Source organism: Lepidochelys olivacea (assembly GCF_965140295.1).
Source record: "Lepidochelys olivacea isolate rLepOli2 genome assembly, chromosome: 13".
Classification (NCBI taxonomy): Eukaryota; Metazoa; Chordata; order Testudines; family Cheloniidae; genus Lepidochelys; species Lepidochelys olivacea.
In genome coordinates this window covers 32136085-32152110 of record NC_140423.1, presented here as the reverse complement: position 1 = coordinate 32152110, position 16026 = coordinate 32136085, and the positions used below count along the sequence as shown (strand labels likewise).

Here is a 16026-nt window from a genome sequence, read left to right as displayed (position 1 = left end):
GCAGCATGGGGTTGGAGAAGATCATAGAATCATAGAACCAGAGAATATCAGGGTTGGAAGGGACCTCAGGAGGTCATCTAGTCCAACCCCCTGCTCAAAGCAGGACCAATCCCCAACTAAATCATCATACTCCAGGGATTCCAGTCAGGCTCAGGGAAAGCCACTAGACTCACTGTGGGTAACAAAGTGTTAATCATCTGCACAACCCCCCCGGAAGGCACTGAATCCCACAGGCCTTTTCAGCCCACCACTTCTGAGCATGGGCCATGAAGGTGATGGAGGCACCGGCCCTACCGTGCTGTGAAAGATGGTCAGGTAGCCATTCTGGATCGTGCACTTCCTCTTCTGCCAGACCTTCCTCAACCTGAAAATAAACCGGGAATTCTTTCATTTCAAAGGAGATGCTCAAAGTCCTTCTGCCCAAGGGGCTGGAGACCCCTTCAGCCAGGGACCAGCCTGTCAAAGGAGCGTGCAGAGCAGCACCACTGCAGGCACCCATGCAGAGAGGAGAGGAGGGCACAGCTAAGGCCACAGCTTCTGCTCCTGACAAACTGCCTGGCTCGTGCAGGTGGGAGGTAGTAGCAAGAGCAGGGCGGGGGAGCCCTTGGCCTGCCCTGAGCTGAGAGAGGTGGCCTGTGGCACGCCGCAAGAGGCGTGATGGATGGGCAGCACAGCCTCTTACTGGAGATGATGTATATAGCATTTTCCCCAAGCCATGGGCTGGCCTTGCTGCCAGTCCCAGCCTGGCAGAGCTCACTGCGAGGATGTGCTCCAGGCCTCTCAGTTCATGCGCTTCCTTCCACTTCTAGCGGTAGCCCTTGCCATGCCCTAGATTCGTCTCCTGCCTTGATATTTACACCTCCCATGGGTTTGTAAACTGCCTTGTCCCCTCCCCACCTGCAGGCACTGCTCAGCCAAGCCAAACATGTTACACCCTTCCAGTCTCCTTCGCACATCGATCCCTTCAGCCCCTGATCATTTCCATGGTTTACCTGGCCTCTGTGCTGCCATATTGCCCTGCAAACTCATGACAGATTTGGAATTGTCTGTAATAAGGTGGGCAAGGTAATATCTTTTACTGGCCCAGCTTCTGTTGCTGGAAGGGATAACCTTTCAAGCTTATACAGAGCTCTTCCTCAGGTCTGGAGAAGGTAACCAGAGTGTCCAAGCTGGAGGTTTTTAAGAACAGGTTAGATAAACACCTGTCAGGGATGGTGTAGAGCAGGGTTTCTCAACCCGTGCGTCAGGATCCAGCATTGGGTTGCCAGAATATTTCAAAAGGTCGCATGGCAGCTCCTGTGACTCCTGTTCCACGGGACAGGCTGGGCTCACCTCCCTGCTCCAGGCACTGCAACCTCTGAGGTCCCTGTGCCACTCAGCTTTGGCCCAGCTGTCATCATGACAGGCGTCCCAGTACGCCAAATATGAATGAGTGGCAGTGCCACCCCAGGAGCCAGGTCACAACTCCACTCTCACAAATTCAGGGGAGCAGTCGGGAGCAGGGCCAAACCTGAGCTGTGCTGCAACCCCTGAGATTGCAACGCCCAGGGTGGAGAGCCAAGTCCAGCCAGCCCCACAGCACTGGAGCTGCGGGAGCCACCGCTCTGGGGTGAGTGCTGGGCAGGACCCAAGCTCCCTGGGGGCAGGATCCAATCAAAACCACCCGAGGGCCTCTACCCCCAGACTATTTATTGGGTTGCAACAGGCCATAAACATTTACAAATGGGCCCTGAGCCCACAAAGGTTGAGAACCACTGGTCTAGATAATACTTAGTCCTGCCTCAGTGCAGGGGGCTGGACTTGATGACCTCTTGAGGTCCCTTCCAGTCCTAAATTTCTACGATTCTAAGGTGGAACAGATTGTTAAGCAAAAGGGGTTCACATGTTGTAGGAGACCACTTAAAATGAAGTGGGCAATTAGTATCTTTGCAGTGGATGACAATGGAGGGTTTCAGAGTAGCAGCCGTGTTAGTCTGTATTCGCAAAAAGAAAAGGAGGACTTGTGGCACCTTAGAGACTAACCAATTTATTTGAGCATAAGCTTTCGTGAGCTACAGCTCACTTCATGGGATGCATACTGAGGGTTAGTAGGCAGCAGGGTATGTTACAAATTGTTGTAATGGACCATAAATCCAGGGTCTCTGTTAAGTCCATGGTTTTTAGTGTCAAGCAGAGAGTTATGAATTTAAGACCATGTCTACACATATATCGCTGCAGCGGCGCAGTGTACTGATACACTGCCGTGCATGCGGGGAAGACGCTCTATGCCAATGGGAGAGAGCTCCCCCGTCGGCATAATAAAACCATCTCTGCAAACGGCAGATGCTGTATCAGCGGGAGAAGCTCTCCTGCCGACATAGCGCTTTGCACACCAGTGCTTAGGTCAGTATAACTTACGTTGCTCGGCGGGGTGGTTTATTCACATCCCTGAGCGACATACATTTTGCCAACATAGGCGGTAGCGTAGATATAGCCTAAGTTCCTAGGCTCATCTTTTGAAGCTGTTGTCAAGGTTTCCTTTGAGAGCGAGGACTGAGAGGTCAGATGTTGAGTGAGCCTTTTGTGAAAAGTGTTTGCCTACATGTGATCTGGTGTTTTTGTCTTTTTTCATTTTTCTGTGAGAGTTAATTCGAGAGCATAGTGATTGTCTGGTTTCAGCCACATACTTGGGGGATTTGATACAGTGGATGAGGTACACCTCATGTTGGGATAGGCCTGTGTAGGACCCATGGATCTTGAAAAGTGTGTTGTGGGGAATATTGATCATCATAGCAATGGAGATATGTCTGCAGGTTTTGCATCTGTTGTTCTGGCAGGGTTTGCTGCCGCTTTGAGTTGTTGCGTCCTGGTCTGTGGGGAACCTGCTTCTGATGATGAGCATAGTGAGGTTGGGAGGTTGTTTGAAGGCCGGAAAAAGGGTTCAAGAAAGATTTCTTTCAGGATGTAGTCCCCATCAAATATGGATTGTATCTGTTTGATGATACCTCATATGGATTCCAGTGTGGGGTGATAGATGACAGCCAGGGGTATACAGTCAGAGGCTCTCTCTTTTTCTGTTTTGAAGCGGGTTCTCCCCAGGTATTTGGGTGGCCCGTTCCATGATGCAATCTGCTTCTCTGGTGGATTGTCCTTGCTTCATCAAGGCAGTTTTAAGTGTGTTAAGGTGTGTATCCCTGAGTTTCTCCTCAGAGCATAGTCTGTGATATCTGCGTGCCTGGCTGTAGATAACAGATTTCTTGGTGTGTTTGGGGTGGTTACAGGATCTGTGAAGGTAGGTGTGGTGCTCCATGGATTTCTCGTATATGGTTGTCTGTGGTGTTTGTCTTCATGGACTATTCTGGAAAAATGCCCCACAAGACCAATGATATACTTGAGCTACATTGATGATATTTCCATCCTCTGGACAGATGACTTAAACTCCCTCATAGATTTCCAACACAACTTTAACAGCCACCTCCCATCCATTAAACTCACTCTAGAACACTCCCACACCAGCATCAACTTCCTGGACACCACAATCAGCTTCAGAAGTGGAGCCCTACAGACAGCTATGCACAACAAACACATGGATCACCACATCCACTTTCAGAGATCCAGTAACAGTCCCAGACATGCCAAGAAATCTGTTATCTACAGCCAGGCATCAGATACCACAGCATATGTTCCCGAGACAAAGTCCGGGATAGACACCTAAACACACTTTAAAACGCCTCCACTAAACAAGGACAATCCATCAGAGAAGCATATTGCGCCATTGAATGGGCCATCCAAATACCCCAGAAGAATCTATTTCAGTAGAGGGGAAAAAACCCCACTGACTGCACACCCCGAGTTGTCATCTACCATCCCACACTAGATACAGCATATCATCAAACAATAAGAACCCACACCTGGTGCAGACTACATCCTGAAAGAAATCGGTTCCAGGCGGCTGGGTCGGTGGGGGACTGCGCATGGCAGACTGGAGGATCCCGCCGGTGCACGCTGCTGGAGCGGTGATTGCAGTTGGTGGCGGCACCGGTGAATCTCAGCAGTGTTTCTCTTTGTTCTCTGTCCTGGACTCCTTGGGAGCTGCAGCAGCCAGGCTGACATGTGACTTCTCACCCAACTGGGCCTGGCTCAGGGAGGCGGTGCTGCATTTAGGGGCAGTCCCAGGCTGGGATCTGCCCGTATGCCCATGGCTGTGCTTCTTGTGGTCAGAGTGGAGCTCCTCAGGCAGCGGCTGTATTGACAGATACCTGGGCACACGAGGCACTTACAGAGACAAAGTTCCCTGGCCCCCTGTGGTCGGGCTGGGAACGACTGTCAAATGGTGCCATGGGTGACCGCACGGGCTTCTCCGAGGCATTACAGGCAGCGCTGGTGCTTGTCACGCACAGAGGAGGCGTGCGGCCACAAAGTCCAGGTCGTGAAGCCAACTGGCCAGGGCATAGTCCCCAGGTGGAGAAGTCTCCCCAATGGGAGAAGAAGTCCTAAAGGGAACCTAACTAATTACAATACATTATAAAAACAAGCAAATACTATCTATAACTACATACACAAAGGCAGACCAGACTATCAACTCTCTGAGCTAGGCTAAGAATGCGGAGGAACAGGGGTTCTGACTCTGGCCATGCAGTGGTAAGAGGGAATCGGAGCGGAGTCGATGCACACAACCTCTTATAACCTTGGCTGTGGACACAAGGACAATGCACGATGCAAATGCAGGTCAACAGGCACTGCTACAGAATTGTTCCCACATGTGTGCACCCAGGTTTGGAATCCATATAGGGGCCATCACCTGAAGAAGAAAGAGGACTCCTGCTATGATAGAGACGTGTGTAGGCCTGCTGTTGTCTTTGTGACGAAGTGGGACTGTTCTTAATGTTTCCTCCGAATAGTGTGGGGGTGCCTCAGTTTCCCCTATGCAGTTCTTAAGTATCTAGGTGGTGGGGTAAGGGTGTATGATCATTGCAGAGCCCTAGAGGGCAGGTGTGTGCAGGGGTCTGGACACAGAGAATGGCCAACACCCTGTTTCCTGGCAACTGATGGCCTGGGCCCTTCCCCCCCCTGCAAGGTGAAAGCTGAAGGGTTGGAGAACAAAGGAATCAGGTGACCACCTGGCCCTGGAAAGGAACAAAGCCCAGAGGAGGAGGGGCTGGAGGGAGTTTCAGTTTGGGGCTGGCTGGGACATGGAGTGAAGGGCAGACGTGGTTGTCTGGCTCACTGCCCCCCAAAATGGACCCAGCTGAGGGGTCCTGTTCTCTGCACCTATAAGCTCTGTGTTAGACCATGTTCCTGTCATCTAATAAACCTCTGTTTTACTGGCTGGCTGAGAGTCATGTCTGACTGCGAAGTTGGGGTGCAGGACCCTCTGGCTTCCCCAGGAGCCCTGCCTGAGTGGACTCGCTGGGGGAAGCACACGGAGGGGCAGAGGATGCTGAATGCTCCGAGGTCAGACCCAGGGAGGTGGAAGCAGTGTGAGCTGTGTGTCCTGAAGACAGGCTGCTCACAGAAAGGCGACTGCCCCAGAGTCCTTACTGGCTTCATGGGGAGCAGTTCCAGAGCATCGCCCAGGGACTCCGTGACAGTTTTAAAATCCTTTTCTCTCATGAAGCTGCGTTACTGCTGTTCACAATAGACAACAGGAGCAGCCTGGGTCACTATTCATCACAGCTCCCCAAGGGAAGAACCACAGGTTCGTAGTCCAGTCGGACCTGCTGGTCAAACGTGGTTGGAAAACAAGGACCTGGTCTGAGTGGGGGGGAAATCACAGGACTCCACCCACAGAAGTGAAAGCTAGAGGCCTCAGATCTGGAGGGGATGCATTCAGAGAGACCCAAGGCGGGGACAGGTGCAGCCAGCCCTGATCTGGGACACCATCGTAGTATCTTGGTATCCCAGCTACCTTGTGCTCCCTCCCATTGCGTATAAGGCAGTGGCGCAGATATCTGGCTTCTATTCCTGGTTCTGCCACCCACCACCTGTGGCCCCTTCACTGCCCTGTGTCTCCCCTGGCCCCTCTGTCACAGAGGGATCATGTAACTGAGCTCCTGTGAATGGCTTTGAGGTCTGCAGGAACATCACTGTTCCATCATTTAATATCTTCCTTAATGATGCGGGGGAGCGACACTAGTGAAGTGTGCAGGGAAGGCTAACCCGGGCAGAGTGTCATGCCCATTAGCGTGGGGAGGATAGGAAAGGGACCTGGAAAGACTTGGAACTGGTAGAAAAAAGCCCAAAGGAGGTTCAGCTCGGGAGTCTGTAGTGAATGCTCCTGGGGATGATCCTGGGAACACAGTGCTGCCATCCCTCAGCCCAGCCCCCATGCAGATTGTCACTAGAAACCCACTCCCCCATGTTATTTCTCATTCCCCTTTGTTTATGCTGCTGCCCCTAGTTTTCATTGCACAAAGCAGGGTTCCCGTCTGATCCAAAATGAACGCATTCTGACGGAGACACAGGGTCACGGTCAGCTCAGCAACTCAGCTGAGGGGGCGGAGGGGCTGCACTGGAGATCCTTACTGTGTACGCTGCAGACGTGTGACGCTGCACTTACCCATCACTTTTCTTAAAGAGGTTCCCTGATTTCTCGGTGCCATACTGCTTGTTCCCCTGCAGCTGGTGCATGTTGTACTGTAGCTGCTTGCTAGCAGAGTCCTAGCAGACACAAAGAGGTAGCCGTTAGCCCATGCCCATCTCTCCCTGGGGTGACTCCTCCTGACGGCATATTCCAGACCGGCATCTTAGAAAGGTCCCACCCAGGGAGGAGATGTGATGTTAATACACAGTGCAGCGAATGTGGCAAGAACCAAACTCGGAGAGCAGTGCCCAGGGAGCAAACACAGACAGAACCGAGTGGTACGAAAGCCACAGATCCCTCAGTCCGCTCCCCAGCACTGCCTCATTCCCAAGCTGGGCCTGGGAAGGGAGAGGGAGCCCAGCCCTGGCAGGGCAGTAGTGACCGAAGCCATTCCTGCCTAGCCGCTCTCCGTGGCCTGGCTGAAAGGAGGTGTGTGTGGGAGGGGACGTGGCCACCACAAGAACAGGCCCCTTGAGGCAGCGGCAGCAGAGAGGCCAGTGACAGAGTAAGCCCTGGGGAGGCTGCCAGCGTGCTGGGTCCACGAGCGGTCAGGTTTGGCGCTCCTGTCATTCGGGGGGTGCTTACTGCTGAGGGGAGTAGGTGGGGGTCTTTCCAGAGGAGTGTTGGAGGGCTCCTCCCCCGATTCCAATCTCCCTGGGCCCCCTCATCTCCTTGTCTTCCCACAGCCTCTGACAGGTACCGGGGGGATCCTGCTGCTCCCTCTGGGCTCATCCCCTCTCTCTGGAGTCCCCACTCCTCACAGCTAGGGCAGTCTGGCATGGCCCAGCTTGGGGATGCTGCATGCCCCAGACTGCACTGCCCGTTGGCAGATGCACAATCCCTAGGGAGCCTGCAAAGGGGGCACTGCCAGGGCTGTAGGTGAGGCAGTCAGGATGGGCTGCACTGGGTGAGGCGGTCAGGAAGGGCTGCCTCAGAGAGGGAGGCAGTCAGCAAGCTCAATAGGCAGAAACCACAACAGCACCTCAGCCTCAACCTACTCCACTGGGACAGCCAGGCATCACCAGCAGCTGGGTCCCTGTGGAACAAGAGGAGCGTGTTGCCGGGACAGGACGAGGGGTGAGGAAGACATGCCCTCCACTTCCCTTTCCCCAGCTGCTCTGGGAAGAGTGGGCTCCAGTCCCCTGGGCTGCAACTCCAGCACCTTCCAGGCACAGGAAATTCACTCACAGCATCCAATCCACAGCCCCCAAAGGAGAACTTTGCAGAGCCATGGATAGAGCAGAGCCTTCACCATCCCCCCGGCCCCTCCGGATTTGAGCAAGGACAGCTGCTTCCCTTTGTCCCCTTAGCTCCCTGGATGGGGGGGCACAGCTCACCTCACAGGGCACAGCCCATAGCCAGGAAGGAGATGCACTTGCAAATGCATTGTTCCCTACATGAGCTCCGGGGATGCAATGCACAGACTGCTCTCCCCGTGAATACTCCACCAGGCAGCCATAATGGCAGTGCCTAGGAAGGGGGACCCGCTTTACCTCTTTCTGCTCCAGCTGTAACGCTGTTTTCAGGTGATCCCGGAGGGAGCACAGCTGCTGCTTCTCCTCGTCCTGCCTGACCTTCATCTGAAAGGCATCACACCACAGTGATTTGCTGAAGCAGGGGAGCTGGATTGCGCTTTGCCTCTGTCTGTACATCCCACTCATTCTCTTGGGCAAGACAGGCATTTCTCATCCCACTCATTCTCTTGGGCAAGACAGGCCTTTCTCTCCCATAACACATGCGTTCCCATTCCTGTGGGAAGCACCATACTGAAAACACAGGCCAGGCTGAGGCTCTCCCCCCGTGCAGCTACACGGCACAGGGCACGTACTACTGTAATACAAGCTTCTCCAAAAGCCCATCTCCACGAGAGCAGCTCTATCTACAGGTGCAGGGAACAGCAGTATTTCCTCAGTGCTCCTCAGCTAGGACAAACGGAGCCTGGTGAGTGCCCAGTGGCTATACTTTGAATGCATTATATAAACAATGTGTGCTCAGGACACGCCATCATGACAACAGCTGTTCATGTTTCTGAACCAGGCACTGACTATCCAGAAGACTGAAGCTTAATATGGCCCCCTCTTGAGATGAGTCGGGAATGAAAACAGTCAACAGGATCAAAGGTTCAGTTTGCCAGAAAACGACAGTTAATTTTCAACGTACCTGTGGGGCAGACGCATAGCTGAAGGGTTTGCGTGTTTTAGCATTAACGGACACTGCAAGTGCTGCATATTATGCCTTGTTCTCCATTCCTCAAGTTACTGATTGTGAATAGATTGTATTGAGACAATGTATTGGAGGGGTTTTTTAAATGTTGTTTGTATTAATGTGCTACACATGTAAAGAGACCAAGAGTGTTAAAAGAACTGGCACGGAGCCTTTTCTGGAGAACCCGCCTTGGGCTGGTGAAGTCAGTCTCCATGCAAAATATCAAAACCAGCCAGCTGTACAGCTTTTAAACTCCAAGTTACTGTGGGGAAAGCATGTAAAGAAGGCTCCAAAATTACCTGCAGTGTTACTGAGGGCTCAGCACTAAAGATGAATACTTCACCCAAATGAGGATTGCATCCTAATCCTCATCAGAGAGTTATAACAAAAGAAACGCTTAAAAAAGATGATAGGACTATGGAGTGTATAGTAGCATCCTCAAATCTTTTCATGAGCTGTATCTACTTATCCTAGCTTTCAAGCCCTGGGAACTTTCCACTTAGCCTTTAAACCTTCTCTACTTCCTATGGGGTAGGACTAACATGTTTCAGGTTCCCAAAAAGAGGATACTGCTGGAGAGGGGAAGAGGGGGTACTGGGGGGAGAGGGAGGGGTTGAAGAATTTGGCGGGGAGGCTGCGGTTCCAGCTGTCAGCCCCCCACGTGGGGTTGGGGGGCTGGGGAAGAGAAATCCTGGACAATTGCTAATATTTTAAAAATCCACCTGGACAGAGATTGGCAGACCAAAACCGAGGTCATGACCCAGAAAATTGGACATATGAGAAGCCTCCTTAGGGGTAAAAAGAGACTTTAGGGGGTAGACATTCTTGCTCCAGGGCCCATGCCCGCCTCTTGCCTTGGTCCCCGGTGAGCTGGCATTATGATGCATACTCACTCTCTGTAGCTCAGGGGTGAGCTTCTCTATAAACTGCTTAAGCGTCTCTGTTGCCTTTAAACATTCCTGGAAAAAACTAACAGGAGAAGCGAATGTGAGAGAACGGTTTGAACTAAACCTCCTAGCATTGACAGTGCTGCATGTACAAAACATGCCGCTGTGCGTTGCAGTCCTTAGAGCCTTTGCTTTGCAGTGTCATTATTAACCCTTTTGGGCCAACAGTCCTGGCCTCACACACCTTATTATCAGGAACCCTAGATTCTCATCATAACCAGTGACAACAAACCGAGGAGTGGGAAGTCAGCACTCTAATTGCTTTTGTATTGTACTGTCAAAACGCAAGTACCAAGTACTGTAACTTGCAGGACAAACACTATCATAGAGTCCTACGGCTACACCATCTCCAGAGGGAGAGGAAGCTGAGCATGTTGCCACACAGGTGGAGGGTGACTGCAGGATATTTGTTCACTGCAAAATAAATCAATGCCTAGGTCTCCTCAGTTAAACTGGCAAAGAAAGGGAGGATAAGGAATAAAGATAACCGATCACTCTTACTTGAACTGAGCATTGCAATGCTTGATGTGGTTCTGCAGCAAGTCCACTCCTTTCTTGGTTTGAATCTCATTCACTTTGATCAGATACTGAGGGGAAAACACACCCAGGAGTTGGTTCTTGTTACCTGCTGGATTCTGCATTGTTTACTTATCACCCTCCGTGTTGCCATCCCATGTGAATAATGTGATTTTGGCCCCCACTACTGCAGTCTTGCAATTTTGTGCTAGCTACAGACTTCTTGAGAAGCAAGCCAGAGACCAGCAAAGACTGCCTAACACAGTGTTGTGTAGCCCAGTAGGTGGTGCACTCATCTGTAAGCCTGGAGACTAGCCCCAGCTATTCAACTAGCTCCTATTAACACTTCCGTGCTCTTCACAGCTCTTATCGTGAGCCAAGCTTTCATACAAATTCACTGATGACTGGGAGTGAGGTCATTTAATGCTAACTCAGGGTTCATACTAGAAGGCCAAGTCTCCTATACTTTGCCACACACCTCAGAATATGCATGTCAAACTAGGTTATTGTGTATCCCATGCTAACACACTGTGGCTCGGTTACTCTCTAGAAGCTAGACCACATATAGAATGTTATGACTCTGCTACACTTCCATACTGAACAGGTCTGGTTCTTAAGGTCAAGTGTCAGTGACTCAGGTGTTTACATCCAGAGGTCTTGGGTTCAAACCCCAGAGATGACCCAAATAGGTGGTATTACATTTAGCTACCCAGTCTGTAACCAGTACAGCACAATTTATTTTCAGAGCCAGAAATAGAAACCAAGAATTCTGATGTCCAGTGTTCCACTGTCTCACAAATATTTGTGTAACCCACTGCCTCTGTGTGTGTTGTGGCTCCCTATCGGATGGTCCAACATAGAAAACATCATCATACAGGCCCTGGTTACTCCTGTAGTTAATGTGGAAATGGTTTGCGTTGAAGGCTCAAATATGTATGTATAACAATTAGTGGAAGGACCCTGAAGTAACTACTGGAATGACTTTACATTGCAGAACCTTGTAATTAGAAGTGAATGTGGATGTTCTGCTAGTTTCTTTTACTGTTGCATTTTCAGGGCATGCATTTGGCTAATGGGAGCTGGCCCTTTAAGAATAGAGTGTGGCTGACAGTGCGTTTGAGATTAGGAGTGCGTGGGAGATTTTGCCTGTGTGAGCTTCAAAGTGGCTGGAACGTGAGTTAATAAACTCATCTTTCCAGAAAGCAGCCTCCCCCTTCCTTTCCCGGTCACTCCTATGAGGGAATGGATGATTGAGGGTGTTGCTACAGACCTGTTTGCCTCTGTGTGGCTGGTTTGAATCCCACCCAGTCCAGCAGGGATACAAGCTTCTTCCTTTCTAATGGTAGCAACTACTGTATGGAAGTTACCTAACATGTCCTGGGTTTAGTTGCTTATAACGATGCCAAACTTTAACAAGTTGGGCTGAACTTGTTCATGCCGAACATATGCCTCAAACTCAATAATTTTGGAAAGTTTCAGCGGAAACGGTGTTTCCAGAGATGAGGTCAATGACAGCTAAGTAATTTTAACAATACTGAATAACTTTCCAGCCTTTTTCATGTATTGCATTTCTTATTATGTGCACTGTGGCAGCAGGAGACAGGCCCAGTCCTGAGAAGCATACAGCCCACACAAAAAAAGGAGTCACTGAGTTTAAGGCCAGAAGGAATGACTAGACCATCAAGTCTGACCTCCAGTATTGCCCAGGTCACCACCTCCACCCAGCTCCCGCACATGAATCCAACAATTGAAATGAGACCAGGAAGAGAGACAGACCAACTCCAGGAGAGGCAGGGCAGAGTGCTGGGCAGCAAACAGCATGGTAGGGCTGGGGTTTCTCTTCCCTTCTGGGTGGCGGGTTGTTTTTCAATTCAGTTCTTTCCTTTTTCAGTTTTTTTGTGGGGGAAGCGGACAAAGGGTTGGCTTAGTTTATTCCTGTTTCTCTTACAAATATTATAGGGAAGGGGAGGGGAGGGGAGAAAAGACAGGGGGAGGGAGAGAAGGAGAGGACCCTGGGGGACACTTGGGAGTCAGACTGTGTGAGGAGAGGATAGGAGGGAGCTGGAGTTGGCAGCCAATTCAGCACAGGAGAAGTGTGCTCATAGCAATGCTGCAGATAGCCATCTGGAGTCCTGGGACATCATCAGTGTCTGAGGGCCCCAGTAGGGTTGCCAGATGTCCGTTTTTTGACCAGAACACCCAGTCAAAAAGGGACCCTGGCGGCTCCGGTCAGCACTGCTGACCAGGACATTAAAAGTCCGGTTGGCGGTGCAGCAGGGCTGGCAGGGTCCTTGCCCGGCTCCGGAGCGTGGCTACCAGGAAGCAGCTGGCATGTCCCTCCAGCTCGGGGGCGGCCACAGCAGCTCCATGTGCTGCCGCCGCCTCAAGCACCAGCTCCGCAGTGCCCATTGGCCGGGAACCACAGCCAATGGGAGCTGTGGGGGTGGCGCCTGCCGGCAGGGGTGGCACATGGAGTCACTTTTCCGTTCCCAAGCTGGAGGAACATGCCAGCCGCTTCCCAGGAGCCGCCTGAGGTAAGCATCGCCCAGAGCCTGCACCCCCTCCTGCACCCCAACCCCCTACCCCACCCCTGAGCCCCTCCTGCACCCAAACTTTGAGTCAACAGTGTGCCCTTGTTGCCAAGAAGGCCAATGGCATTTTGGGATGTATAAGTAGGGGTATAGCCAGCAGATCGAGGGACGTGATCGTTCCCCTCTATTCGACATTGGTGAGGCCTCATCTGGAGTACTGTGTCCAGTTTTGGGCCCCACACTACAAGAAGGATGTGGATAAATTGGAGAGAGTCCAGCAAAGGGCAACAAAAATGATTAGGGGTCTGGAACACATGACTTATGAGGAAAGGCTGAGGGAACTGGGATTGTTTAGTCTGCAGAAGAGAAGAATGAGGGGGGATTTGATAGCTGCTTTCAACTACCTGAAAGCGGGTTCCAAAGAGGATGGATCTAGACTGTTCTTAGTGGTAGCTGATGACAGAACAAGGAGTAATGGTCTCAAGTTGCAGTGGGGGAGGTTTAGGTTGGATATTAGGAAAAACTTTTTCACTAGGAGGGTGGTGAAACCCTGGAATGCGTTACCTAGGGAGGTGGTAGAATCTCCTTCCTTAGAAGTTTTTAAGGTCAGGCTTGACAAAGCCCTGGCTGGGGTGATTTAATTGGGGATTGGTCCTGCTTTGAGCAGGGGGTTGGACTAGATGACCTCCTGAGGTCCCTTCCAACCCTGATATTCTATGATTCTATGAAACTCCCACCCGGAGCTGAACCCCTCAGCCCCTCCCACGCCCTAACTCCCTGAGCCCCCTCCCGCACCCAAACTCCCTCCCGGAACCTGCACCCACACCCCATCCCAGACCCCAATGCCCTGCTCCAGCCCTGATCCCCCTCCCACACCCAATCTCCCTCCCAGAGCCTGCACTTCCTCCCGCTCCCACGTCCCAACCCCCTGCCCCAGCCTTGAGCTCCCTCACGCACCCAAACTCCCTCCCAGAGACTACATTCCGCACCCCAAATCCCTCATTCCTGGCCCCACCCCAGAGCCCATACACCCAGCCAGAGCCCTCACCCCTTCCCCTCCCACACCCCAACTCCTTGCCCCAGCCCAGAGTCCCCTCCTGCACCCTAAGCCCCTCATCCCCAGCCCCACCCTGGAGCCCTCACCCCCTCCCGCACCCAATCCCCCTGCCTCAGCCCAGTGAAAATGAGTGAGGGTGTGGGGAGCACAAGTGACAGTGGGAGGGAGGATGGAGTGAGCTGGGCGGGGGCCTCAGAGAAGGGGTGGGGCAAGGGTATTTTCTGCAATTAGAAAGTTGGCAACCCTGGGCCTCAGAGAGGCCATGTCCTGTGCCTGTTCCTGTTGATGGAGTTTCTCTGACCCGGGGGCTGGCTCCTCCCTGGGATTTCTTTCTTTCTCAAGGGAGTGGGGGCCACATGATCCTTGGTACCCTAGCTGGGGGTCCCTGCATAGTTCTGGATCCAGGAGTGTTGGGTGAGGAGTAGTCCCAACTGTGCCCCATCCAGTGGCGCTGGAATAGTGGGGGCCAGGGGGCCATGGCCCTCCCACTTTTTGGCAGGGGCCCCTCCTATTCCCCCCCAACCCCCGTCCCCCCAGCCAGGCCAGCAACTGAAGCCTGGCCGGGAGCCTGGGCAGCTGTGGGGAGCTGCGCTGCAGACCCTCCACTTGCCAGGGGTGGGGGTGGCGTCGAGAACAGCCTCTGGCCTGTTTCCTCACCCTGTGGGCCCCCTGCCCAGGGCAAGAGGGTCCTTGGCTCCCCACAGCAGCCCATGCATGGCCCTTACCTAGACACGGCTCCAGCTGGAGGGCAGAAGGTAAGAGCCACACGGACAGCTGCCCTGGCCCCTGACACATGGGTCAGATTTGGTTGTCTGAGTTATAAGGGGCAGAAAATTGCCATTTGCACATGTTCAGCATAGAGTCTTAAGAAGATAAGAGCGGCCATATTGAGTCAGACCAAATGTCCATCTAGCCCCGTATCCTGTCGTCCGACAGTGACCAATGCCAGGTGTCCCAGAGGGAATGAACAGCACAGGTCATCATAAAGTGATCCATCCCCTGTCGCCCATTCCCAGCTTCTGGCAAATGGAGTTTAGAGACACCATCCCTGCCCATCATGGCTAATAGCCATTGATGGACCTATCCTCCATGAATGTATCTAGTTCTTTTTTGAACCCTGTTATAGTCTTGGCCATCACAACATCCTCCGGCAAAGAGTTCCACAGGTTGACTGTGTGTTGTGTGAAGAAATACTTCCTTTTGTTTTGTTTTAAACCTGCTGCCTATTAATTTTATTTGGTGACCCCTAGTTCTTGTGTTATGAGAAGGAGTAAGTAACACTTCCTTATTTACTTTCTCTGCACTTGTCATGATTTTATAGACCTCTGTCATATCCCCCCTTAGTCATCTCTTTTCCAAGCTGAAAAGTCCCAGTCTTATTAATCTCTCCTCATATGGAAACTGCTCCATACCCCTAATCATTTTTGTTGCCCTTTTCTGAACCTTTTCCAATTCAATATATCTCACACAGCATTCAAGATGTGGGCGTACCATGGATTTATATAGAGGCAATATGATATTTTCTGTCTTTTTATCTATCCCTTTCTTAATGATTCCCAACATTCTGTTAGCTTTTTTGACTGACACTTTGAGCGGATGTGTTCAGAGAACTATCCACAATGACTCCAAGATCTCTTTCGTGAGTGGCAACAGCTCATTTAGACCTTGGCATTTTGTGTGAATAGTTGGGATTATGTTTTCCAATGTGCATTAGTTTGCATTCATCAACACTGAATTTCATCCGCCATTTTGTTGCCCAGTCACTCAGTTTTGTGAGATCCCTTTGTAGCTCTGTGCAGTCTGCTCTGGGCTTAACAATCTCGAGTAGTTTTGTATCATCTACAAATTTTGCCACCTCTCGGTTTACCCCTTTTTCCAGATCATTTATGAATACGTTGAACAGCCCTGGCCCCAGTACACACCCCTGGGGCACACCGCTATTTACCTCTCTCCATTCTGAAAACTAACCCTTTATTCCTGCCCTTTGTTTCCTATTTTTAACCAGTTACTGATCCATGAGAGGAACTTCTCTACTTGCTTGTAAATTCACTGAATGTTCCATTGCACCAAGCGTGCTCCCTGACCCCTCCAAGGAGGAGGGAGCTTGTGCAAGCTACATTTAGATGGCTAGGATGAAGGCTACACCCAGGGCCCCATGGGAGCTTTCTCTGGATGCTTCCAGTTCCCCATGCAGGGCCAGCTAGGCTG

At 51.6% G+C, this 16026-nt stretch overlaps 1 protein-coding gene across 2 annotated transcripts in view; it reads right to left on the bottom strand.

The window, feature by feature from the left end:
* Nucleotides 1-16026, bottom strand: part of LOC311529646 (arf-GAP with SH3 domain, ANK repeat and PH domain-containing protein 1-like) — a gene marked incomplete at its 5' end in the record, with an annotated part of 119014 nt that overhangs the window by 63225 nt on the left and 39763 nt on the right. For both annotated transcript variants that reach the window (XM_084645775.1, XM_084645776.1), the window contains 5 exons: nt 295-364; nt 6539-6639; nt 8056-8142; nt 9661-9736; nt 10216-10301. In XM_084645775.1, coding sequence (XP_084501901.1) covers nt 295-364; nt 6539-6639; nt 8056-8142; nt 9661-9736; nt 10216-10301 — 420 coding nt within the window. The remainder of the gene's footprint in view (nt 1-294; nt 365-6538; nt 6640-8055; nt 8143-9660; nt 9737-10215; nt 10302-16026) is intronic.